Consider the following 27,948-nt stretch of genomic DNA (forward strand, 5'->3'; position numbering starts at 1 on the left):
TCCAGTAAAGCTTTATATGCTCTGTTTTAATCAATTAATAAAATGTACGTTACTTTAAATTTAACCCTCATTCTACCGTTACTTTTAATAATTTAATTGAAGATTATCTTCCTGTAGATCTTTTTGTTTTATTGCCTGTTGATTTGAGCTCCTTAGTTCATCTGATCCTTCTCGTTCATTGCTAGGATGTCTTAGGCAGAATTTATGCCATATTGATGTTCTGAAAAAAAGATTTCATAAGCACCTGTAGCCTTATGGGTGGTCCTGTTGTAATAAGTTTTACATATGTGTGTTTCCTGGAAAAAGTACATCTCTAAGCTGCTTTAGGAACCAGTAGTGTTGAAATGTTCAAGGGACACATCAGCCTGGTTAATTAACAAGTTGTGTGGGAATTTTTCACTTGGCATGAGGTCAATACAAAAAAAAAAGAATGTAAGGTGAATAAGTGAAAATATTGCCTCATCACTCAGAGGTAATTGCACTGTCATGATACAGAGTTACCTATTATGCAGTGTTACGACAATGCCACTGTGCAAAGGCTTCTTTTTTTTTTAATAAGTGCCTATGTGCAACTTTCCACTTACGGATCTCCAATTTATAGTTGACAAATGTTGATGCCTTATGTGTACATCACTACTGAAACCTAATTTTTATAACTTGGATGACGTAGCAGTACTGAATAGTAGGTAAGGGTTCCTTTTTTCATCTTATTTTTTATTATTTTATTTTCATACTTTAGTGGCCTGTTTTACATTGCATTCAGCTTTTATGGCGCCAACTGTGACTGTGGCTTCAGAGTTTTATAACCAAGTAAGCAGTTTGGTTTCGGCTCAGAGCTCTTGCTGAAGATGAACAAGATATTCTCATGAGATACAAATAGAAATATATACTGCTACACAGTGCTTAATAAAAGCCTGTTGGCAGTGTCGGGTGAGTACCTTTACAGATGAAACCATTTACTCTCTGCTCTTGGTGGGGCCATTTTCAGGACTTACTCAGATTTTCCTAAGCTTCTGGGCATTTCTGTGGAAAGTTTTTTTTTCTGCTGTGATGATGAAGACAGTGATGTGCGCATGGTGGCAGATGAATGTTTGAATCGAACCATCAAGGTGAGCCTGTATTAAACATTTATACATCTGAATTTATATCATTTTGTGGCAAAAACTGTGGCACATTTTGACTAACTATTAAGGTTGCTTGATTTGCTGCAAGTACTGCTGTGTTTTTGTCTCTTCAAGACACCTCCTCATACGGTTGCCAAAGGTTCCAAGTTGAGCTCTGTGATGTGTTTTCTTGCGTCTTCGAGACTTGCTCTTGAATACCAGTGTACAAAGAAAAGTTATGCACATGGTGCAGAACTTGGTTGTAGTGGGGGGGGTGTAAACTTTTTTTTTTTTTTTGTTAGGTTGTGACACATTGCATTCAGGTGACACTGGCATTTGTTGTAATCTGCTAATATGATGCCAGCTGTTTGCTTGAAATACATTTAATTCTGGTGTAGTAGATATTTTAGTCAAGGGTATTCAATTTCATGGCCACCTTGCATTGTTTTCGTTAGAATGTATCCATTTTCACAGATCTTTCTGCTACCAATATCTTATGCTTTGTTGTGCTTTCAGCTTCTAGAAACTAATCCTGACAGTTTATCCACATTGCCACAAAAGTATTGACTATATCATTATAGCGGCCTTGTTTCATATTTCAGACTCTTCTAGACTCTCACCTAGGACGGTTACAGGCTGAGCTGTACAAGGAAATAAAGAAAAACGGCCCAGGTCGAAGCTTACGTGTGGCCCTCGGCAAATTTGGAGACTTGTGCCATTTAATCAAGACACAAAAATGCAGGCAAGGATCCAGTTGTACCATAGTGTTGCTGCGTCATTGTCAAAGTGTCTGCATTGCAGTGTTTTGCTCGCATAGTCTTTTTGTTGCAATGAAACAGTCATCTTACTTTTTTTTTATGACCATTAAGTTGTTTTTATCAGGTTAAATGTGTTTGTAACATTATAGTGTTGCAAAAACACGGAAAACTGCATGTCATTCAAATTTAAGTAGTTATACCATAAAAGTGTTTTCTGATTGCTTTTTGTGTGCTCTTTTTTTGTCTACTCAGGGCATACACGGTGAACTTGATACCTTGCTTTGTGCGCATAAGCCAGCGTTCCGAAGAGGAGAGTGTGCAGGAGGCCTTGACAAACACTGTTGTTCGAGCCATGCCAATGCTTGGGCAATTCACCAACGACAACGACATCAAGGTTGGTAGTGTGAATTCATCATGGACAGGATATCAGTAACCAGGCGACATAGTATAGTTCAGTCATGTTTTAATAGACTCATGCCTGCAGCCAAAAACTTTATTAAGGGAAGACATTCCTTCCAAATCTGTTAGAAGGAATTTCTTCCCTCAACATTTATTTAAGCTGTAAATTTTGAGGTAGGAAAAGTTTCATTTCTTCATTACAAAATAATGATTTGTTTTCTTTCAGCTTTTATACATTTTGTTTTATGTGGCTTGAAACACCATAATACAGGTTCTTATGTGCACACTTTTTCAGTTGCTATTGCCAAGGAAGGATATTATGTGTCAGTGATTGTTATGAATCATAACTGAAAGTGTTACATCTTCTGGTAAGGATGGTTACTGCCTGAATTCCTGCATTTTTCTTTTTTTCTTTTTTTTTTGCATTTGTAAAGTGATTGCCTTCTTCATTTGAGACATTGTGAGTCGTCTAATTCCATTCAGACATGCTCAGTTGAATTTAAGTCTTGTATGTCAATGCAGGTAAACCAATTTGCTAGTGTTTTAAGTACTGTATTGTTTTCTGTACAGATGCTGCTACGAACATTCCTGCCCAACCTGTCTTGTCCCTCAGCATTGGTTCGCCGTTGTGCAGCCCTATCCCTTGTAACCGTATGCCAGTGGTCTCGAAAGCCAAATGTCTTCCTGTTGTGGCTTCTCAACGACCTCTTCAGTATGTCCATTCGGTTTCGTGCCTCAGTTTATCTTCTTGTGACCATCTCTCCTTCTAGCTTGTTTCATATAACTGCTCAGAAGTCTTTCATAGAAGGCACTGGCTTTACTTTAGGTTTCGACAAAGACTTAAACAGTAATGTTTCAAAATAGGCTTTTTGAAATAAAAACATGCTGACTTCATAGCCATAGCATCAGTGGTAGCAAACATGAGAGGATAGGTGAGGTGCGGTAATTGACTACAATCACTAATAAACATTTTAACTGTATGTTTTGGGCACCTCACTGTCATTGGGAAATTGAAGCAAGCCATCTGTACATACTATATGAACTTATAAATGTGAATAAATGTGAGGCCGGATGGATTGAGGCTCTCTGAGCACATGAAACCAAGACTCACGTTTGTGTTTTGTGTCAGTCTGGTCGCTCAGAGTCTGATCACTCTGAAGTGAATGTAGCATCGGTTTTATTTCAAGAAAACTAGTTTTTAATATGAATGAAAGGTCTGTTGAATACCTGCTATAAGCCGAAATAATAAATTTAAAGAACAAGGCCATAGTAAAAAGTAAAGGTAAACTGTCTTGGACAATGTGCAAATGCTATGCCCTCTGGCGACCGCATAAACTCGTGGAAAATGACCCCCAAGATACATTGCCAAGGCCAATATGCCCTTGGTACTTAGTAAGGTAAGATAAGTGTGTTGGTGTGTAGGCCCTATGACCATTGCTTTTAAGTGTAGTTAACCCTTTCAGTGTTGGGTTTTCTCGGAGGTGACACACCCCCAGCATCAGTTTATTGTCTCTGAAAAAAAAAAAAAAAGATAGTTAAGGGAAAATGCACTCTTCGTATCTGAGGGGAGACAGCAGAGAACGTAAGGGATGTGCCAGTAACATGGCAGGACAGAAACACAGAAACGTACCGGGTACATCAGTGGCACTGAAAGTAAATGAGTGAATAGGTGCGGTTCTTTCACCATAAATACAATGGTAATTGACTATGTATTGCATACACAAATGTTGAAAGGCAGAGTTTTAACTATTATTACTCAGTGGCACTGAAGGCTGAAATGCAAATGCAATACTCATACAACTGAAAATTATGTGTGCCTTTAGCCAAGTGAACAGGTGTTTTGCACACACACTTTTGGGACATATGGTCAAAATAGGAATACTACTATACTCAAATTATTAAGTGACCCGATTCTTGCTCATGCCACAGTGACGTTTTTATCAGACTATTTCTGGTGCTCTGTTTTGTTCTTGCTTCTGATCCAGTTGCCCTCTTTCAATTTTCTGCAGGCCTGGTGCTTCCAGTCCAGGAAAACCATCCAGCTCACACTATTGTTGGAGTCCTTGTTTGTTTCCGGCACTTGATTCCTCATCTGGGGAGCAAGCCCACTAAAGAAATGCCTGTACTGAAAGGGGCTGAAAAAGCTGGCCCAACATTGGAGCATTTTCTTAAGGTAGTCATTGTCCTTGAGCATGCTGCTTAATTGCTTTCAAGCTGTTAAATCCAGTTTAGGAAGCCCAATTTATTTATTATGCTTTCATGACCTCGAGCATGGCCACCCATCAAAGACAGAAAAATATGCAGCATATTCATATACAGTCGAACCCACTTATAATGTTGCCAGTTTTAACAATATATCGGTTATAACAATGAGAACTTGCTGCACCGTCAACTTTTGTATGTTTTCCATGGTGAAATAACCTGCTTACTACTATGCATCGATGCCGCATTATTGGTTATAATGATGAAGTCTGGCTGCTAGGTCTCCAAGCTGAAAGGTGCGAAATGCGAAATCCTTAAAAAGAAAAAAAAAAAGAAAACAAGAAATTCGAGCCGCTGCACGATGGGCCGCTGCTTCAACAGCCAATGCGCGATCATTTTCCAGCTTTCTCCGCACGACTCTCTCCCGTCGCTTTTCCACCCCTCCAAACACGTCTGGGCTGCGCTCATAGCTCTAAGGCACCCCACCCTCCGAAACACAAATGGACTGCACCAACTGTGCTGCTTGCAGATTGCTCGTATGTTGCTTGCTGGCTCTTCATTCAGCGCAGTTCTGCAAATGGCTTAATCACTCGCATCCGTCTTTGTTGGTTGCGTCGAAAACGTTCCTGGCTGTGCGGTTTCTCAGCCTCGTTTGACCAACAGTTGGTTTGACTCGCCGAGAAAACGGAAGATGGCTGATGCGCCCGCTCATCATCAGCAGTGCATGATGTTGCCGGTGAAAAGAAAGTGCATGGCTATAGATTTGGAAACTAAGTGCTTCTAACCGATCGGCGATCGTCGCGAACATGCTTGCATCAGATATCGACAGTGACGAGGCCAGTGATGACGTGGTAGGATAGGCTGCCTCAACGTTGTCCTCGCATGAGGCCTGGCAAATGATTGTCTCTCCGGGGCTTCGTTTTTGCGAGGAATCTTCCACTGCACTACGTGGAGCACCTGGATGCCTTGGAGAAGAATGTCGAGCAAGCTTCGCGTAAAGCATGCAAGGCTGACGGACTAGGGTTTTCTCGTGCAAGCCAGTGAGAAGTAGAGATGCTTACGGGGATCTCGCCTCAGGGTTTCTTATGGATTTCTCAAGCTAACAGGCTGCTGCGGCAACCTTCTCACATTTTTTAAAAGGCCCCTTTTGGTGTCACCAATGCAATGCCTCTGTGGTGCTCGCATATCGCTTGCCCTCCGTGACCCCTCTTTGCAGTTGTTATAACAGTGCCATTCTTTAACGCCGACAGCTGCTGCTTGTTGCACGCGATCAGAGCGCCCAGGAAGCAGTTAAATGAGTGAATGCAATCAGCAGATGGATGGAGGAAGGAATGGGGGAGGGGCACTGGCTTTCCCACTATTATTGTTTTCTCACATCAGCTCTGCCATCCCCCTATTTTGATTTTTTCATGCAATCTGGTCAGGCACATACCCGGCGGGGGGGGGGGGGGGTAGGTGAGCTGAAATTAAGCGGCATGAACCCCCCCTCCACCCCACCCACGCCACCACTCCTTATACACATTCCTAAAGCGCCGCCAAATCAATCTTGAGACTTGACAGCTATTCATTCGGCAGTCAACATTTTGCTGCCTTTTTCACTCTTTCGGATGCGGTAGTTATTGGCTTCTGCTGGGGTGTGAAGGCCAGTTTTCCCATCGATGCAGTGCCCGTGCGATTAACTCGAGATGCGTTCAATTGTCAGCATCTATTGCAGCGTTCGTGATGTTGCTTTGTTAGTTCAACCTTCTTTGTTTAGACTGATCCAGGGACCAGGAAAGGGATTCAGTTCGTAGTCAGCTGGTTTGCATGCTCGAGAAATGAGTTGCGGCTAGAGAAAATGCCACTTGCATTTAACTTTTCCTTTTGCTTAATTATTTCCTCAAGTGATGGCTCACCGTGATGCTGGCAGATCCTCGCAGCCATATTCACATGATATGGGTTAGATAAGGTGGAAAATAAAATCATGCAAAACAGCGTCCATTATCAAATCCTGCAGTAACCGTTAAACCCATGAGCAATATGAATGTCACCCATTACGTCGTCTGGTTTTCCCTAGTTGTACGACACTTTTCGTTCAACATTGGCAACTGGAAACAAGAATCGCAAGGAGTTGAGAAATTAAGCCATCTACTAAGGGAGAGAGCCAAGGCAACAGCCAAACATGAAGCAAAAGTGTAAATCAACAAATTTGACCGTTGTTTGTGAAAATATGTATGGATCAACGTCTTTTTATTTAAGAAGGAAGTAAAGAAAATGCCACTGGTAGTGGAAAATGATTCCGTGTGTTTTGAATGATGCTTCTACAGTTATCAGTCAAGCCGCCTGATGTAGCCACTTCTCTACTGCGCTTACGTGGGTATTTTTCTAATCTTCCATGGTGGGTGCAGTACGTATAGAACCGCAACATCCTGCACTCTACGTGGTTGTATGGGAGTGGCAGCCACGCACCATTACGCAACTTCCTAAATAACAATGCGAGTCACTTTTGGCACTTAACTTTATAGAGCAGTAAACGAGGGATTCAAAACAACTGATTATTCTGCAAATATATATTTCTCTATAATCCTTCCAGAGCTAATTAAGATATACGCTACTAAAAATCTTTATTTTACACTTTCGCTTGTTTACTTGTTCTTCGCAGTGTTCGTCCTGTGCATCTTTCCTGCGCGAGTCCATTTGATATGGTTCCTTGTTTGTCATGAAAAGGAGAGGTGTATCTCACAGGCGTACCTGTGAGATACACCTTATTTCATTTCTCTTTTGCAAGTTTACGCATCTTTATGGCAAATGGTGGGTATTCACAATTGTACTACTAAAGGTACCTCCTCCCCCCTCTATTGCATAGAAAGGCTACCTTGAGCTGCCCCCCCCCCCCAAAGAAAAATATATATATATCCTGGGTACATGCCTGAACCTAGTTATAACAATTATCAGTTATAGCAATGGAATTTTCTTGGCACTTGAATATTGTTTAAATGGGTTTGGCTGCATTATGAAGTAAAGTGTCTGGAAAAGAGCGAGGAGCGGGCTTCTGTTGAAAAGAGAGCGTTTGAAAAAATAGGTGACTCACGCTCCACTTGCGAGCTCCATGTGTCGCACACAACTGCAAAATTTACCTGAGATGTTTGCAGCAGCGTATGCTATGCACAGACTGTGTTTTTTCACCAAGCCCAACGGGTAGTTCAAGACCTCTTTAAAACAGCCTAGACGTCGTATCGGAGAATTGGTAACCGAAGAGAAGCTTCTGTGTCATCACTGCGGCTGCCATTTAAAGATTATGTTGACGAGTCTACCAAAGTTGAAATTCTGCATAGTGTTATTGAGGAATCGCTATGAGCACTAGAGCCTAGTTTCGATGATACCTCCAGTGAAAGCTTTATGTTCTAGACTCACCAGTCTGCCACAATTGTCAAATCTGGCAAATAGTTGAACTTCGGTTGTCAGTTTAGATTGTGCATGGCATTGTTGGTAGAATTCTGGTGCGAATGTTGACAGTGCACAGAAAAACTCAGTCAAATTGATCGATTTCTATGGGCATGCTAAGAAAGAGTTAAGTGGACAAGAGTTCCAGTAGTTGTGAAATGTTTCAGCTTTTTCAGACCTATTGCTAATATTTGGCTCTGGATCCATGTTATATATAAGTCTTTTATGTACCATATTATACCATATTATATGAAGAAATATGACCAGAATTTCTGCTTGTAGTGCTGTTGTCTGTTAAGCTGCAAGTTTATAAATGTGCATGTGTTCAGGGTGTCTACCAACCGGGAAAACCAGGAACTCTCAGGGATTTTGAGTAGTCTGAAAGAACTCGGGGAAAACTCAGGGAACTTGTGCATCTATCAGGGAAAATTAGCTGTAAATTTGTTGAAAGGGAACGAAAGTTGCAGTAATGCTGGCTCGAGTAACAGACAGCAATCGTAATGAATCGTCTTTGACGGCCTTTTGGCGGCTGGAGGAGTTGCCAGTGTATAGTAAACGACCGACTTTCCGGATGCCCAAAATTCAGACGACTTCGCAGCACCACCATGTACCCCATAGAATCACTGTATCAGAACGTCTAAAATTTCGCTTGCAAGACCCCTTTGCCACCCGATTTTCTGGACTTTTTGCCGTGACCGCAGCACCAAAATGGCATTAATCAAAGCCACCACCACTGCCATTTGGATTACCTCGCCACCTCGAACCGGCGCTCTCACACGCAGATCCGCTGGAAGCCGTAACCACCACTGCGGCAACACTAGGCCTAACTGCTTAGATGTTCGCTATTAAACTTCTTGCCATTGGGCGCTGTGTTTTTCATTGAAAGAATTCGAAGCTGTCAGCAATGGCATTGACTCCGCCTTTGTGGTCCTCACAATTGGCTGCGAAGCTCGGAAAGCACTGTGCGTTGCATAACGCTGGTTCCCAAAAGTCAGCTTCGCCTCTGCACAGAAATGTTACTTGGTGAGGCATGCGCAAAAGTATTGCGGTGAAGCATAAGCATAGCAAGGGGCAATTGCCACGGGTCACAGTATGTATTCCTTAATTATACACACGTGCACCCGGTATCTCCTGTCACAGTGCGAGCACCAATATGCCTAATAAGTGTACCGACAGGCCTTCAGAGCTTTTTCGAATGTGGCTGTGGCGGTTTGAACCCTTAAGGGCAGTAAAAGACACACATTCATTTTTTCCAACTGGCCAATTTTTCGGACGTTTTTGCGGCCCCTGGGGACCAAGAAGATGCTTCAAATGGTCCGTGGGGTGAACGAGTGGTAGAAGGAGGACAAGAACAGAAAGGACCTACGCATTGAGGAATGAACGAGAAAGGAAGCGTGCTGCGGCCGCTTTGAAGAATCTTGAGCTCAAAAACAGTTTTGGCTGATGCCGAGATGCAAGTGACCCTCATACAAACCAAAATAAACTCTTTAGGGGTGACGCGGCTTTCGTATCACGAAAAATGACCAAAAAATTGATTTTTTTAAAAGCACCTATTCCGTTTTTATAACTTTTTTTTTATCTGATTCCGAAATATGAACACTGAAAACCGCATAGAAGTGCTCAAAAATTTTTTTGTAGCAGCCAACGTGACGAAAAAATTCCACGGAAATCGCAAAAGAACGGTGTTTTTCAAGCCACGATATCTTCGCAATGGAGCAACCAAACGCCACCATCTTGCCCGGGTTGGAAAGCGCAGTTCTCTGTCTTTAAATTTGTCTCGCCAGCCACCTCCTCTATTCAGAAGCAAGTGCACAAAAAGCAAATGATTCAAGGCCGTTCCGAGGCCTCCGATTGGCCACGCCCGTCAGGTGGCCAATTGGAGCTTCACCATTGGTCTCGTTGGCAATGCGCGTCTTCTGCTACTGCGCCGCCGCGTGTGACTCGCACGTCTGACAATCGCCTCGCATTTTCCGTGAGCACGTACGGAGCATAGTTTCGGCAGCAGACTCCACAAGTGATAAGTGCCTACTCGCATCTCGGCTCACCAGGATCGCCAGTACTTGCGGAACGTAGCTGACTTGTGATATGTGCCTGAGTACATATCGGCTTGCTGTCAGTTCATGAGGAGCATAGTTTCGGAAGCTGGTTTGTGTTGTGATATGCTGTTCTGGGCATATTGGCTCGACGCATTCATCAGTACTTGCAGAACTTGGCTGACGTGTGTTGTGATATGCGCCTCTGGACATATCGGCTCGCTGTCAGTGCGTGGAGAGCATAGTTTCGGAAGCTGGTTTGTGTTGTGATACGCTACTCTGGACATATCAGCTCGACGCATTCATCAGTGCTCGCAGGGCGTAGTTTCGGAAGTTTACTGGTGACCATGGGCCGGCAACTGCTGAAGTACAAGACGGCTCATGCTTATGGCACTCGTAAGCTAAAATCGCCGACGGTGAAAAAGACTGCTTCAAGGTCGTGTGACGGTACTGTGCAGCATAGCGCAGAAGTCACAGACACGCAGCCGAGGACTCCACATGTGGGCAGGATGCGTACACGTGCCGATGATGTTGTTCAGGAGCCGTAGTGTTGTTGTCGGTGTTGTTGTTGTTGTTTTTGTTTTTGTTGTTGTTTCTAAATGGAATGGCCTGCAGGCTTAACGTAAGGCAAACAGAGATTAAAGCACGGCAAAAGACCAGCGGCACGTATACAAAGTCCAGGAAGTTTCAGGCACACTCAACGGGGCTCATCGTCCATGTCCGGTTGGGCCTCTGCCAAGCACTTCACATGCGGGCGGAATACCTACTTGTGTCGACAATGTTGAGGAGTAGCTCTCTGGCACTTACACGGGCGAAACATCTTGTGCGAGCAGCAGTGGCACTGTTGAGCTTGTTGTGCAGCGTTCCACATTGCGGATGCATCCAGCAATCGTTCCTCGGATGTGTCCAATTATCGTCTCAGCACTTCGCAAGATGTTGCTGCACCATCTACAAGTATGGGCGGCACCATTCAGGCGCACCTGGATCCGCGTTTTGTATCGGCCGAAGCATCCTGGGAGGTCACCGCAAAAGTGCAAGCAAAACTAAGTTCGGTGTCGGCGACCACGCGGAAAATGGAACTGGCGGATGAAGGCGAGGTGCTTGGCGGTACGGAGCAAGTGGAGGAGTTTCTCATCGCTCAAATGACTGCCCTGAATACGCTTCTCGGCAATCTAAGTGCCAGCAGTGCTCCCAACCAGAACTTTCAGTTCAGCTGCGAACAAGACATGGATTAGCAGTGCAAATGATACTGACGTGAATGTTTTGCGGTGCTGTCGTGAAGAGGTAGTCATCGCCGCGAAAGGAAGGTCGCAAAATTTTTTATCTGAATATGAGAGCTGTACAGGCTGTTAAAGGTATTGGCAAAGGGGCAACAGCTTTGACCAATTTCTGGTAAATAATGAATGTCTCCCATAGAGGTTTGCATCATAAAACATTTCAGAAACATCTCAAGGCTGAGTTCAGACCTGCCAGTGAGACAGCTGCTGCCAATATTTTTTCTGATGCTGTGGTGGCAGTGCGCAATGTTTACAGGGAGATGGACCCTACCTTTAATAACAACATAACAGTGATTTATGATGGGACATGGTTAACACGTGGCCATACATCCCACATAGGTGTCGGCACTGTAATAGAATTTTTCACATGTCTGGTGCTCAATTGTGTGGTCCTATCAGACCGATGCTATGGTTGCACGCTTGGCCCCAAAGAAGGAGATGAAGGCTATGATGATTGGAAAGCATCACACAGCTGCCAAAAAAACACAGATGTGAACTCTGGCAGAATAGAGGTTGAAGCAGCATTGACTCTATTCGGGAGGTCCTGTAGCAAACATGGTTTGCGATATTTAAACATTGTTTGTGATGGTGACAGCAGAACCTTTGTAGCACTCTGTCAGGACAAGACTTATGGATTTATTCCATTTACAAAGGAGGACTGCATTAATCATGTCAAGAAAAGAATGGGGACGGCTCTGCATGCTCTCATCATAAAAGGCAAGAAAGGGCAATCTCTTGGAGGGAAAGATGCCCTCACTCAAGATTTAATAAAAAAACTGACAAACTACTATGGCATGGCTCTGCATGACGACAATGTTCAAGACATGCAAAAGGCCGTGATGGCAACATATCATATAACATCTACCGATGAAGGCCCCAATCATGACCTTTGCCCGCAGGGGCCCCAAAGTTGGTGCCAACATCAGGCTGCAGAAGCAGAGAAGCCTCCACCTCCTCACATGTACCGGCTTAGAAAGCATATTGCCAATGTATTGCTACCCGTGTGCCAACGCCTTTCTGACATGCAGCTCCTCAGCCGTTGCCTATTGAAAAAAACCCAAAACGCTGTCGAAAGCTTTCATTCGGCCATATGGTTGCTGCTGCCAAAAGATAAAAACGCATCATTGGTTGCGACAGAGACAGCTATCCATGAGACAGTCTGCAAATACAATGCTGGGGCCCACCATGCGTATGCTGAGTATTGTTCAACACTTGGACTGCGACTGGGACAACATGCTCTTCGCAGAGCAGTGGAAAAGGATGTCTTGCGGGAAAAAAAGTCAAGCAAGGCACATCAAACCATAGGCAGGGCACTAAAGAAGCCGTGCACTGAAAAGGACACAAAAAACTACAGCTTCGGTGCCTTTTGATAATGTAAAATCTAAGGTACAACTTTGAAAGCCTTTTTCTCAAAATGACTTTTCGTGCTTCCTCCTTTGCTTGTACCACTGATTTCTTCGTGACCACTAGGTCTGTTTCAGTTCTGTTTTTTTCCCTGTATTCCTGGATGTACTGTCCAGGGCATGACACTCTTGCTTTTGCAGTTTGACTTTACTACAATTAACAATTTGGCTACTTGCTCACAGCCTAAACGCCTGTGGTACAGTCACTTCTTAAAAAATGAGAACTAAAAAGAAATTGCATTGCAAATAAAAAAATCTGAATGTCGCACCACCTCAGCCATTCATATTAGAATGCAGAGTGCTTTGCACAAGTGTCCTATCATATTTTTTAAGTGATTCAGGCTTGGAACAAGGCCAGAAGGAGAAAAATATTATACATAAAAAAGTTGTAAATATATCTTTATGAAATTTATACAGTAGTATCACAGGAACGTTGCTGATAAGTCTGCCAATTTTCATAAAAATACACGAAGAAATAAGAAAGTTGTTATCGAATGCCATGTCCCCTTTTAAAGCAGTGAAACAACACTGAGGTGTCGTACGCAGGCTGAGAGTATGTCAGGACAGGTGAGGTTGACTTACGAGCTGTTTCGAGAGAATCTCGATTATGAGAAAATTTAGGCCTCATACCACTGAGCTTGCTATCAGTTGGTAGAAATAGCTCATATTCGAAAATACTTGCTTCTGTACGAATCTCCTTTTTATTCGTATTTGAGAATCTCCGACTTGATTTGCAAATTTTTTCTAAGACATTTTATTTGCTGCACATTTTACTAACCCCCTCCCTTCTATTATCTTTTTGAATAATATAAGCACTACTCCTTAGTATCCAAACTGGATGAAGCAGTTTTTTTGTTTTTTTTTTTCACATGGCTCTAAAGAGTGACAGCATCGGGCGACATGGTTTCCCATCTTAACATAAAACAAAGTTCTGCCTCGCTCAGGGAAATTTGCAAAGGCACTCGAAAACCTGGAAAATTCTGGGAATTTGTAAATGTCAACTTGGTAGACACCCTGGTGTTGCATTTTTGTTGTCATGTGTCACATGAGGTACAGATATCCTGAAAGCAACTTTCTTGAAACCATCCTCACTTTTTATGTTCAGATTTATGAGCTACTGCTGTACCATATAAGCAACACGGACCAGACAGTGGTGACGGCTGCATTGGAAGCCTTAAACCAGCTGTTGACAACACCTCCGCCTGCACTCCTCCAAGTGCTGGTGAGCCCAAATGGTCTGACACAGTCATTCATCCATGCTCCAAACCGCAGACCAGTTTCTCGTGCTGACACCTCAGGTGAGCTTCCTGTGCTCGTAAACGGCAATGCAAAGCAAAGCACATTGTTTTCCTGATTGCTAAACCTGCTTGTTCACGTTGCAGTTATGTTCATCTAATGTTGGCACAAGTCGTTATGGCAACATTAACAAAGTGGCAACCATATAATACTCAATAATTGCTTGTACAGTATACTTGGTCGACTCCGGTTAATTTGATCCCAGTTGAAGGCCCTGGCCACTGCCCATTCATTTCTGGGGGCCCAAATTGTCGTTATTTCAATCCTAAAAATTGACCTTCGCCATGTAATTCAAACTTGAACAATCAGTATGCATGTGCCTGACCCCTATGGTCACCCCAATAGTGATCTCTCTAATGGCAGAGCCTGTCTCGACAAAGCTTACGGGGCAGTGAATCCGTTAAACATGTCATCTCCTGCCAAAAAAACCTATTTTTGGCCTGCCCTAGGAATATTTTCAAGCAATAACGGTAGCTCACAATGTCTGGTTACAGTATTTATCCGATTCTAAGGCACTCTTTTCTTTTTTAAAAAGATAAATTGGGTCAGAAACTGAGTTCGCGGCGTTCGTATGCTTTGCCGCATGAGGCACATACACACTAGTGGAAAAATGCACACGCGTGCCGTCATCAGCAAAATGCGCACCGCGAAAGCTGCCTTGTGGCAGCATTTTTGTGCCGCAAGAGGGATTGGTCCTGGACTGATTTTTCGCAGCTTTCCACAGCGGCAAGCGAGCCGCGAATGCCGGAAAGCAATGAGAGCGGCCCCTTCAGGGATGTGCACAGAAGAAACTGGTGTCATGTGGACCCACCAGATCGCTCAATTTGCACTCTTATGTGGTGTCAGTGGGACCACTCATTGCGTACTATAATCTGCTCGTGTACTTGTGTTGGTTTTCTTGGTTTGGTCTCGTTTGCACTTGTTTTGATTGCCATGGTTTGCGATTATTTTTTGCAATAATTAGTCTAAACCGAAATATCCCAATGGAAAGGTTTTTGGAGACAGTGCGCCATATCCAATTACCGTATTTACTCGAATCTAGGCCGGCCCCGATTCTCAGCTGACCCCAAATGTCCGAAGCCAGAACAAATTTTTAAAAACTTGCCTTGAATGTAGGCCGAACAAAAAATAGTAAGGACAGCGATCAAAATGAAAACAGCGTTTATTTAATATGAACATCTGAGCTCACTCTACATCATCATTGCTGCTCGCCTCGTACGCTTGCGACTTGTACGCGAGCTCGCGCCCGCGCGGCCATGCATGCGCAGACAGTGCGGCACAGCTCGTACATGTCGAAATGTGGTGCAGTCTCTGTGAACAGCTCCTCTCCGTTATCGCACACTTATCTTCCTTATCGTTGTCATCTCCTGGTTGCGGCACACACAAAAAGCAACTCCCGTTGCCCCCTCCAACGATGGGTGTTTTTCTCAACGATGCTCAAGTCCTGCCCAGCTTGAACGTTTGACAATACCCCTGCAGCTAGCGCAACTTTTCGTTTGAAAGCGGTACTATAGTGGCATCGCCTGTACGCCATTACGACACAGGTCAAAATGGCGACGTTGCTCGTGCACTTCAATAGGCTACTGGTGCAGCTAGTAGCGGCTGCAATACTGACTTTTCTAGGTGGTGCTAGTTATGCACCATGTCTATCATTTTCAATTACGAACTGGCGCGTTTTTTAACATCTTTGAATCTAAGCTGAACCTAAAGTTGGGTATATGATTATTTGGAAAAAAACTATCAGCCTAGATTCGAATAAATACGGTATGTACGACAAGATGGGCCCTGAATACAAGGATGCGGAGGCGGCACCCACTAGCTCATTCTCCTTGTCTTTTTAACACAGCGATGCCGCAACAGAAGGGAGCACACCAACATGATTATGATTAATGGCAACGATGTCGTCATCTTCATAAGACATAACTCACATTAAGAAGGAAGGAGGAAGAGCGTAAACACAGCGCAGATCTGTCAGCAGACAAAGGAAAAAGCATGCAACATCTCGCACCTACATCTAGAGTAAAAGAGAGGAGGTGAGATTTTCATGCTATCACATGAATTTTGCAGCAGCTCACCGCCAGTTGTTGTGGCAGCTCTGCCACAGCTGTGTTTTGCCACCTGGCATGCCATGCACGTTTTTCCACTAGTGTGTATGCGCCTTAACGCAGGTGTATTGCGGCAAAGGTCACTTTAGGAAACTGGCCACCAGAGTGTACAACATGTATTAAACCCTTACCCATTTTTCGTGCCAGAAAATGTGGCGTACTTCAAATTTTTACTTTGTTTAGGTGCTTTAATGACATTTCTACATTTAGTTTTCTGCATTGGACACATAGAAAGTGGGCACGCATTTGATTCGGGGGCATGTTCGAATCTGGCAAATACCATATTTACTCGCATAATGATCGCACCCCTAAATTTTCTTGTCAAAATTCGATTTCGTTAAATTTTCCGTGTAATGATCGCACCTTGAACTTGCCGCAACGATATGTCGTGTGCCAAGTCTAGCTAATAATGACTGCACTTATCATCTGTCGAATGCTACACGAACGACTCTTCAAGACAAACCAAGCCGTCTGCATGCACCAAACATTCTTAAGTAGATGCCCCATTTGAAGTTTGAAGTTTATTTATTGATTTCTTTCTGTACATCAACAGAAATTGAAGCAAAAGCAAAAGGCTATACAGCCTGACAAAGGCTTTTGCTCCGAGGTACAGTTCAGCAAGCAGTCATAAGCAGACATAAGATAATCATTGAACAATCTAAATTGTCTCTAGATATAAAAAAAAACATGTCACAGAGTAAAGAAAACAAGCAGATCGGCATACATATATTGTGACAAGCAACAACAACAAAAAAAGAAACAACGTGTGCTAAGAAATAAAACACGCAGTGTACATTGAGTAAGATAAAAAAAAGTCAATACATATGGAGGTTGTAATCAACACTTAAACAGTAATTAAACATATTCAATGCAATTTTCTAGAAGAACTTGTTTAAACCTATTTTTGGAAATTTGTTTATTTAGGTCTAAAATGTTGCCAAGTTTATTAAGCAGACTGGGTATTTGATACAGAATATGCTGCCGACCATAGGTAGTTCTAATTTTTGGTGTTCTTATACTTTGTGTATGGAGGCAATATTGAACACATCTAGAAGAACTGTACGTGGGGTATAGATTATTATTTTGGATATGCAGAAAAAGCTTGAGATAATAGATTTGGTTAGCTTGCAATATGAAATGTTTTGTAAATAGCGGACGCGTGCTGAGACCTTACGGCTGACCATAATATCCCTCAAATATTCGTAGTACCTTTTTTTGTAATGTGAGTAATGTGGTATAATTCTGTGCTGTCGTTGTGCTCTAAATCAACACGCAGTAACTAAGCCTGGAATAGAATAGCGTATAATATAGCGCTTTCTTGAGCCAAAGTGGTAATAATCGACTTAACCTGTACATACATCCAACACTTTTGCACTTTCATTCCTTTTATCACTTTCCGCACTTCCACGACAAAAAAAAAGCTACAGCCAAACTTTCCTTTATTATGTGTAGCCTTTATAATGGTTGGGGTCAACAACAACAACAAGAAAGGCGGCTTTCGATTCTTCTAGTCTGCACTCGTGGGCACGCAACAAATCGCGAGCAGCAACGATAACTGCCATGTTTACACTGATACGTTAGGAGTGTACCCTATTCATGTGCCGACGCTTGTAACACAGCTAAAATATTCTCCCACCCTTAGTGGAAATGTGCCGTATTAGGATAGTAGTGAAGACAAATGCCGCAGTATCTGCAGCATGCCCGCCATGTGTTCCTATGTCACTGGCAGCTAAGCGCGCCCATCTGTTTCTGTCCAGTCAAAGTGGACATGGGTACGGTACGTTATTGCCGCAAACTTGCTAATATTAACGATATTGTTCATTACTGACACGGAAGAAACTGTTTCAATGCACATAATATGCTCACGAGAAGAAAAAAAAATCGCGTTTGGCATGTTCGGCTTGCTTTGCCAGCCGCCATTTTTTTTTTGTTTCCTGCACTACATACAGCAGCAGCCGCCTATTTGTTGACCTGTTGTCATCCCGCAGCAAATGTGAGATGACAAAATTTTTTTTCTTTTTGCGGGAAATTTAACCCGCATTATGATTGCACCCCTGAATTTGCGTCAATATTTTTGGACAAAAAAGTGCGATCATTATGTGAGTAAATACGGTATACCGCCAAATGAATCAGTGGTGTGTTCTGATGTGATTTCTGACGTGATTCTGATGTGGTGATTTGCGAGTAAATCATTCCTATCATTGCTACCTCAACCGGTGGAAAGCTTCAAACACTTCGGGACAATGCAGCTATTTTCATTTGAGCAACGTTGCTCGCATGCCTGGGAGCTGTCCACAACTGCACTGCCCTACCTACATTGTGCTTTAGCGTACTTTTCTGACTTATTGAGCTTTACACTGGTGCTCACACCCCGACTTATTAGACAAGAGCACTAGGGTAAAGCTTAGCACTTCTGCAAGAGCTACCTTCGCAACATACTCCCTTGATAACTGGGCCAAGTCGTCTGCAGCTGGCCTAGCTGCTTCTCTAGCATTACATTGGCACAGTATCTCGTCGCACTCAATCTGGTCCCTATCAACAGCCTCCTCAGCAGCTACGCCATGGTCTATGGATTGGGCATCACCTATGAACGTACTGATATTGACACAGGTACTATAGTCCTTTCTTTGGCTTTCGACCAAAATCTGCTATCGACTTCCTCCCATTTTCATTGCGTCCAACGTACAGATTTCTCAAGTCGCTATTGTCTTTGTTCGATTGCCTGCTCCAAACATTGAATCTCTTTGGCCCAATGCTGCAATTACCTTCCTTTTTACTTTCCTTACTTCTTTTCCCTGTGAAATTCTTTTCAGTTCCTGCCTGGCTTCTTTCTGTATTTGCCTAATTTCTTCCTGTTCCTGCCTAATTGCTTTCTGTTACCTAGATATTCGATGATTTCCAAATCATTGTCACTTTGGAGAATGGTTTTTAGAACCTTTGCTTCGGTTTAGTCCTTCTCTACGTCTCCCTTGAGCTCTTCACGCAACCACAACAGGTTAGCTCTTGTCAAACTCAATAGGACCATGGTCGCTACTTTAAACTTTGGCTCTGCTGCCACGCAGTACTTGCTGCAATACCCATGCAAATCAGAATACAAGTAAAAGATCCCGAGCGATTCAAATCTACTAACCCATATAAATTGAAACCTGGTAAATCTTACAGCCAAAATCAAACGCTTGCCCACAGAAGCAGCAGCGTGTCACCAGTCAGTTGCAAGAGGTGGTCATTTGCAAGTCGCCTCCAACTTGATTGGAATACCGGCTGGTCATTGTCATCATCATCATCAGCCTGGTTACGCCCACTGCAGTGCAAAGACCTCTCCCATACTTCTCCAACTACCCCGGTCATGTACTAATTGTGGCCATGTTGTCCCTGCAAACTTCTTAATCTCATCCGCCCACCTAACTTTCTGCCGCCCCCCGCTACGCTTCCCTTCCCTTGGAATCCAGTCCGTAACCCTTAATGACCATCGATTATCTTCCCTCCTCATTACATGTCCTGCCCATGCCCATTTCTTTTTCTTGATTTCAACTAAGATGTCATTAACTCTCGCTGGTTCCCTCACCCAATTTGCTCTTTTCTTATCCCTTAATGTTACACCCGTCATTCTTCTTTCCATAGCTCATTGCGTCATCCTCAATTAAAGTAGAACCCTTTTCATAAGCCTCCAGGTTTCTGCTACCGGCTGGTCACCATGTCCCAAGTTCTGTGAAGTCAACCTCACCGCTGGCAACCAGTTGTAGGAGCCAGGTTGATGTGGTCTTGGAGTCTGGCATCACACAGAAGGTTGCTTTCTAGCTTACGCCGCCGGTGCACCTTGTAACGGGTACCTGGCCTATGCTACTGGGGTGTCACACGGAGACTAAGAGGGCCCATGCCATCATCCAAGCTTTCTTTGATGAAGGTTGCTTCTTTCATGAAGGGTACGAGGTCAAGAGGTTGGATAAACGGAACAGGGGGTTTATTTACATCGGAAAGGCAAACTTATTTACATAGTACAAGGGATACATGTACTAGCCGGAGCATGGAGCGCAGTACATTTTCTCGCAGCATGAGCTACGTGTCAGCAGACTACATCTTTCTGGGAGAGCACACGCCAGAGCAAGCACCCACTATAGTCGGATACAACTTTAGAAAAAAGGGGAGGCCCCGCCCGGATGACCGAAGCGCGACAGCCGATTGCCTCCACGACTAAAATAGTCCCGCTCGAAAAATCGTGCTCCTTAAACGTGTAATTATCGGTATAAATAAAGACTTTTGTATTTTGATGACTGGTTTAGTAGAGCTCTCATGTGCTACAGCACATGCCGGATAGTGACAGAAAAATAACCATGTGGCTTCCACAACGCTGCCCGTCGTCTGCTCTTTAGCTTCATTGCAAGTGACAAAAGTAGAAAGAGCAGCTCTGCAAGGCTTTTCGGGTTGTTCACATGTACACAACGTATCTACTACTCGTTTTCCAAGCTTAAAATGAATCAGTTGCTATTGAAAAAGTAGTTATATAAAACAATGCATTTATTGCAACCATTACAAACCTGGGGCGAGAATACGGCCGAGGCAGGAAGGTACAAATATGCTTCATTCATCGTTTTAAATAAATACTCTTGGTTTTAAATAGCATAAAATTTATATTTTTTGGTTTTGTGTTTTCACAATTTCACAGCACGCATTCTACAGCTTGCATGTGCAGTGAGCACTGGTGGACAGCAATCAATCGACAGTGCTACACAATGCTCGAACACCGTCGCTAGACGCTCGGCTATCTCACTGCTGACAATGATCGTTCACGCTAAGTTGGCGGCGACAAATCTTTGCGTTGAAGGCTTCTTCTGCAAATATTTTCTGTTGAGACACTCGTAGGTTTGTTTCATGTGCGCACACTTTTCTGATTTCTCCTGAGAATGGTTTTGCTCCATCACCTCACCCCGTCCGATGAAAAACGCAGCGACACAGTACACGAACACACCCGCCGCTAACAGTAGGCACCAGTCATTGGAAAACTTTTCTTGTCGTAACTTCACTCGGGAGCGAAATAAAACAACATGGAACAAATACGCAGGAAGTGTGTTCATAGCAGTCGCCGTAGGTTCCTGTTTTCAGGCAAAGTGTAGCGCAGCGCCAGCGATGCTCGCTTCAATGTTCCTTCGCCGGATCACGGCTCAGAATAAATGCATGCGGCACAAATGCCGCATCGTAAGCTCGTAGTAATATTTCCAGCATGATAGACCATCGCAAACAGTTCCTGGATTCACTCTGACGAGGGGCTGAGGCACACAGCTGACGCGACCTCGCTCAGTTCAAAGCGCGGGCGGCCATCTCTCGGTGGGGTCACTGGCCGTCCGGCTCGTGACGTTAGTCCAGAGTGCGCGCCCATTGGTGGATGCTCGAGTGCCTTCGCCTCGGAGGAGTAAACGCCCCCTTTTTTCTAAAGTTGTATCCGACTATAGTTACATCAAGGGTGTCTGCTTTTAACCCCTCTGTCCTCCCTAGATCCCTAGGCCAAGGAAACCCGCAGTCACAGCATCTTCCAATCGGAGCGCTCATATTCGCCTTGAGGGCGAGAATGCACACAACCACTCCAGCACCTTTGTTCACGGAACGCCATCTGAGAAAACCCCCGGGTGCACATGGCTCACTGTCCCAGAGAAAGAAGAGGATGCTCATAGACAGGGATGTCACACCTGACTCCATTTGCGTGTCTTGGGTCCTGGTACGGCCCAGCAGCGACCGTAACGAAGCGGCGTATAATGCATTTTCACTGGAGTTTCTTGGTCCCAGCGTCAGGGTTGGCAGCCGAGTGCCATCCATCAACCTCGTAGCCGTCAAACCTTGGTGTCGCCACAGCTTGGTGTCGCCACAGGTCTGTCCGGGGTGATGTATTGTGAGCCTCACGAAGTGATTTGTTGCAGTAGGGTAGAAGAGGCTGGAAGGTCGCTTCCCCCACTGCCCAGTCGTAACACCTTCACCGACAGCCTGTTCAATTGATCTCAGTGTGCAGAGCAGCCTTTGCTAATTTGTTCAACTTACATTTGAGGGCACTAAAAGCGCGGTGCGTTAGCTGGCAGTCATGTGGCATTTTTTAAATTTCGCCCACTTTAATGAAAGGCTGGAAAAAAATTAAACAGGGCAGTTATCTTAGCATAAATGAAATAATCCAATGTTTCTGAACAAGCGCTACAACTTTTGCGTTGAAGATCTTTCGCTAGAGTAAATATTTAAAAAGTTAATTAAGCAATCTTTGTTAATTACCCAGCTTGACGGACTGAAAAAAAAATATCATGACATGCTCCATATGGCTCAGTACAATAGTGCTGCAATTCAATATGCGTAGCGCCTATGTTTACTTTTTTAATACTTGGCCCAAGTTATCTGAAACACTCTGTATATCTGCACTTCACAACGGTGCGCGGCACATGGCATGCATTGAGCTGTGCGATGAGCGAAAGTGGACCACCTAGGCAGTGTCAATCATCGCAGTATTTCAAGTGCCCTTTGTGTGGCCCAAAGTCCATGTACCTGTTACTCATAGTTTCTGACTGGGGAGTGCTTTGTGAACTGTTGTTTGGTTATGGAAATATGGGAGAGGATGGGGGGGGGGGGGGATCATCATGTGGTGCAATCTGTGTATAGCTTCTTGTCTGTTGGTCTAACTTTCTACCTTCTTTTTACTCTACTTTTCCAGAGATTGTGTTGCTAAGTGAATTAATAAAATTTTCCTGGGATGAAACTGTATGGAAGTGTGGTGCCTGTACTTTTGCTTTTTTCTTTAAAGGGATGGGATCTTCCCTGAACATAGAAGAAGAAGTGGAACTTGTTGATGAAAACGATGACTCTCCATTAGGTATGTGCTCTTGGCCTTTGTAGCATTTTGCGGTTGTGTCATTGGCATTTATGCCACATTTTATTTGAAAATAGTGTTAATTGTCCTTTTTCTCACCTAGTAACATGTGCCATTCAAAGCCGAACTTCATCTGAGCACCCTTCTGAAGCAGAGGATGGCTCTGGAGGCCTTCCTGAGGATATTGAAGCAGCAAGTATAGCATCCTGTGATGGCGAGGACTCTGACTTCTCAATTGCCAGTACAGCTCCTACACACCTTCTTGGTGAGTTCTTTATATCACTTCCACAGCTTGCATTATGATGAAGCATATCTTTTCTTCTCAAACCACTTCCTTTGCATACCGGTTGGTTTAAAGCAGGCATGGGCACGGGAATGTCACATTGATCACTGCTGTGAACTTCATGGCCTCCAAATACAGCTCCAACCAAGGAAATGACATCAGCACTTAGAGACCATCTTAAAAGCAGCAGGACCACTTTATGACCCAATTTTTCTTATTTATTTATTGCATCATGCCAGAAGAATGAGCAGAGGCTTCCGTATGGGAAGCAACAGTAGCTTTTAGTAGTTTTTAGTAGTTTTAGTAGTTTTTAACACTCAGCTAGCCTCGAACCACTTGAAACTCAAGGTCAGACTACATGCATGCTTGCAAGCATGCGCTCACTCCTGGCTGCTCCTGGTTAGATGCCTTGGCAGACTTCGCTTCATAATGAGCTTCAAAATGCGCAAGTTGGAAGTGGCTACTATCCATCGGTCAGGCTGGTGCAGAACAAAAAGCCAATCTGCACCACATAGTACAGCCAGACAGGAGCATGTGAGCGTCAGCATGCACTCTAGCCCTGTCTTGCAGGAAGCAAATGCTGCAATTGCATGTAGCTGCGGTCTGCTACGTAGCGTAGATAACGCGGCTGTCTTGGGGTGCCGCGATGAGTCCACTAGCTGAGCACACTACGGCTCGCTGAGGACACCCATGTTTGGAACGTCATAGGTACCAAAGTCGAAAATAGTGATGTCTACATGAACATCCAAAATCCAATTTGAACTGCGTATCACGGTTGTGTTCACTAGGCAGAACGTTGTGGGTGCATCCCGCTCCGCCGTAGCCTTCACTGTGCAAATCATTGAAGAAGGAGCGGAAGCACCGTGAACGGTATGTTTGTTTGCCAATAACTCTGCTTCTGCTGAATGCATTGAAGAACTTTTTGCGGCAAAGTCTGAAATAGTCTTATTTAACTTCAAATGCATTTCTCAACTTTGATAAAAAGTGGTTCAGCGTCCCTTTAAAAGATAACACTGTTCACAACTTCTATAAAGCATACTACTGTTTTTAATTTTTATAATGCTTTCTTCTTTCTTTAGCTTTAGACAGTCCCATGCGTCGCCCTTGTTCGCTGAAGAAATTGGACCTGAAGGCAGAAGAGGAGGGCATGTGGGATAAGGTCTCCATCAACTCTTCTCCTGGCTTCAAGGTGGAATTTGTGGTGAGCATTGTAGTGCTTTTTCATAATTGATTCCAAAATGTGATTATTCATGGCTGTGTGTGCAAACACTAGCTTTATTGATGCCTTGTATGTAATATACGTACATACATAGTTTAGGCTATATACATTTTGTTTTTTTAAAGGGACACTAAGGACACAAAGTCATGTATCAGTGTGAGTGGCATCACAGCACTGCAGTTTACGTAGGTTCACTTTTGCGATTGACGTCGACTCTCCAGCTGGGAGCGCGGCGCCTGTGAGGAGAAGGGTGCATGGCACTTCGTTTGAAATTTTAGCTCTTCTCGCGGCGCGTAGCGGTGTAATGCTTTGTTGACACTATCGTTAGCACACATTGTATGCATTGTGCTTGTCAGCTCAAGATTGCCAGACCTGGTGAGGCGCCCTTTAAGATAACCTCACTCACCACCTGTCTTTTGTTTTGGCATTTCTTCTGGCTTACCAGCTCCCCGCACGCAGTAAGACTGACGTTTTGGGTGTTTCCAAAAGCGTGAGTTATAAATCTAGATTAACTTGGTATATGGCTTTGTGTCTGTTGAAGAGAATCCTTTATGCTGGGAGTTTAAGCTTTTTGTCACATAGTAGATGTAGCTACACACAGCACTCCCAATGTTATGTTGCTGAATTTCTATTGCCTCTGTCTCTTTTCTGCTGCAGTCAGTTCATGATGTCGAAAGAGCCATCATGTGCAAATTCTTTCCACTTTATGGCACATGACAACCATTTGTCACATTGAGTTTTGCCATTACTTATTTCACCGCAAGCTCTTCGACTTTTGTTTGCACCTTTGTACAACTTAACTTGCAACATTGGCTGTACCAGGCTACTATTTCAATGTGTGTGTTGAATTTGGAAAGAAATCCACTGAGGACTAACTTGTTCCAGGGAACTGTGAGGTGTTAACGACTTTTTATTGTTTACTAATTGCCTGTGTTGTAAATTAGATAAGAACATAACAGAAGGTTGGCTTTCAGAAACAAAGCTGTTTCGTTTCTATTTGGAAGCAGACCTGATTTACAGAGAATCTCAATAGATAATATGCACATTTTTCTGGTATAGATTGGCATAAATCATTTATTTATTTATTTACCAAAGCACCCACAGCGCCTTCAATAGGCATTGCAGTAGGGGGGTATCACATAAAAGAAAAAAGATACTTGAAGAAAAGTGCACTACGAAGACGTGGACTAAAAGAGGAACATGTACGTCGACATCGTTCCTCTTTTAGTCCGCGTCTTCGTAGCGCTCTTTTCTTCAAGTATGCAAAACCAACTTGCCCACATCAAGCTTCTGCTGCTTCAGAAAAAAGATACATAATACAGGCAGCATAGGATAAAACGCCACATGTTCATGTCTATAATATTACATCATGAAGTGACTGTACCAACATTTCATTTGAATTTATTTTCACAATATCACTTGGTAACAGATTCCAGTCTCGAGTTGTATTGGGAGAAAAGGACTTACTAAACGCATTAGTTTTATGTAAAGTTTCTTTCACTTTGAGTTTGGGATCAACTCTCATAGACACGTAGTCTGGCATATCTAAGTAGTTCGTGTTATTGATACCTGTTCTTAATTGAAAGATATCATGGAACAGTTTTAATGTATGAATTAAACACCATTTTTGTAGCAAGTCTCACCCAATTTTCTTTTAGGCCTCTGTCACACTAAAATTTCGTCTGTAATTTTAAAGGGGGACGCGGCCCTTGAAAAGCGAAAAATCGCGAAAAAGTCGATTTTTGAAAAACCATATTTTTGGGTTGTATGTCTCGTAAACTACCTGTTCCGTAATTATCAGCACCTAATTCAACCGTAAAGTAGCAAAAATAACGCTACTTTTGAGGCCACCGCGGCCCAAGAAACACGCGCAAATGCCGAAATGAAGTCAAACTTTGCGCGCGTGCCATTCCCGGCCCATGCTAAAGCCCCTTGATACTGAAAGTAGCGACACTCTCCTCCACTCCCGCGCTTTCCTCCTCGATTCTCCTCGCCCACCGGCTATGCGCGCTGCGCACGGCACGCTTCGCAGGCCATCGCGCGCTCGCCGGCCCGATGCATTAGCTGGCACCCGTGATCGCACCTAACTTCGTGATTTTTTTCTCGCTCTATCATTAAACGAAAGCACTAGAAAGGGATACAATGTGCTTGACTCTACCATGACCCACATTTATCACCTTCTCGTTTGAGCAATGAAAGCGCTAAACGTGCGCGTTTGCGCATGAATTAACAATCGCAGCGTACTGTATATAGCCCACATTGGCTTTGATATCTTTATACTGGTCACTTCAACAGGGCAGAGCTTTAATTAGCGCAGTATTTAATTTAAATTTGTACATTCTTTAATATTTTTCGACACAGTGACGCTCCGTTAAATGCAATTTCAACTAGCGCTGCATTTTCGCGGAAGTACTTTTTATGACACTATCTTTTTGCAGTCGAGCCAGGCAGAGATTGCGGTAATTTAGTTGGATGTCATTGCGTGCGTGAAGCTTCAGAAGCAGGACAGTGGCCGCAAAAATGATGCGAAATTTGCTTTAACGTGATTATGGATTTGGGGGGGGGGGCAGGGGGGAGGGGTTCAGTCCTAAAAGGCTTGGGGCCTCGGTGTAATGCATATGCCGCGCATTTAATACCTGGGCTATAGAAATTTCATTCCTGCTTGAAAGAGAACAATTTTTTCTAGTTTTTCTTGCTCTCAAGAGATATATTTTTATTGACTACTGTAGAAGTGAGCGTAGCCAAGGGTTGGCTTGAAATTTATGAATGATTGCTGACGGCAACGGACGAGTAGATTAAGAGATGAGAAGGTGATGCTGTCTCTGTGACTTATTCAGTGTAGCCCATCGAATGCATTCAATTAGTGCCTCAGACGCCCGTGGTGATGCAATATTCAGCGCTGTAAAGGACGATAAGAAAGGATTTAGCCATTCTGTGACTGGGTCGGTTTCAAGGAAACAATTCGTACTATTTTAGAAACACAGAGCTTAAGAATCTGACGTTATTTTGATAGCATAACTAAATATAAATTGTAAAGATTTCATCTATGGCGAATGAAAGTCAGCCTTAAAAGGCATCTCTGCTGACTCGCTCCTCACGTGCCGCTAGACCTCGGAATTGCGGTAGACTTTCACAGTCACGGCGGTCACACGAAGGCCTTCATCGCTGTAAAGATCCATAGCAGGCAAGAAGATGCGCAAAGCTTATTTGCGCAAAGTTTTGGTCCTCCTTTGCACATTATTCTTCAAAGCTGTAGCATTAATGACTCTCCCAGATGTCATTCCTTTTGCAATTTGCCAATAAAGCTGTTTCGTAAGAGCTGCAAAAGCTGCCAGCCGCAGCCATTACCATAGGTCTGAGAGGGCAGCAGGGTTTTGCCAGTTTTTTCAGCTACTTACTGAAAACATCGTGCCACCCCAACACTAATTTCATACGCAGAGTACAGGTCTGGAGCATAGAATACACAGCCGCTGTGACACACCAGCACATATCTAGCCAGATGCAATTTTTATTGCAGGTGACTCCTGAAACGTCACACGGAAAACACACAAAACATCCAGGATGGCACACACTTCAGAAAATAAAAATATTTATATAAACCCCTGGTTA

The 27,948-nt window shown here is 43.6% G+C and overlaps 1 protein-coding gene across 2 annotated transcripts in view; it reads left to right on the forward strand.

The window, feature by feature from the left end:
- Positions 1-27,948, forward strand: part of htt (huntingtin) — a 184,187-nt gene that overhangs the window by 3,840 nt on the left and 152,399 nt on the right. Inside the window, exons 3-11 of one of the 2 annotated variants that reach the window (XM_075677006.1) lie at positions 989-1,109; positions 1,706-1,845; positions 2,114-2,255; positions 2,831-2,972; positions 4,270-4,433; positions 13,704-13,896; positions 22,772-22,840; positions 22,941-23,102; positions 24,200-24,321. In XM_075677006.1, the coding sequence (XP_075533121.1) occupies positions 989-1,109; positions 1,706-1,845; positions 2,114-2,255; positions 2,831-2,972; positions 4,270-4,433; positions 13,704-13,896; positions 22,772-22,840; positions 22,941-23,102; positions 24,200-24,321 (1,255 nt within the window). The remainder of the gene's footprint in view (positions 1-988; positions 1,110-1,705; positions 1,846-2,113; positions 2,256-2,830; positions 2,973-4,269; positions 4,434-13,703; positions 13,897-22,771; positions 22,841-22,940; positions 23,103-24,199; positions 24,322-27,948) is intronic. The other variant, XM_075677007.1, reaches the window with a different exon arrangement.

This window comes from Dermacentor variabilis, unplaced genomic scaffold, assembly GCF_050947875.1.
Source record: "Dermacentor variabilis isolate Ectoservices unplaced genomic scaffold, ASM5094787v1 scaffold_12, whole genome shotgun sequence".
NCBI lineage: Eukaryota > Metazoa > Arthropoda > Arachnida > Ixodida > Ixodidae > Dermacentor > Dermacentor variabilis.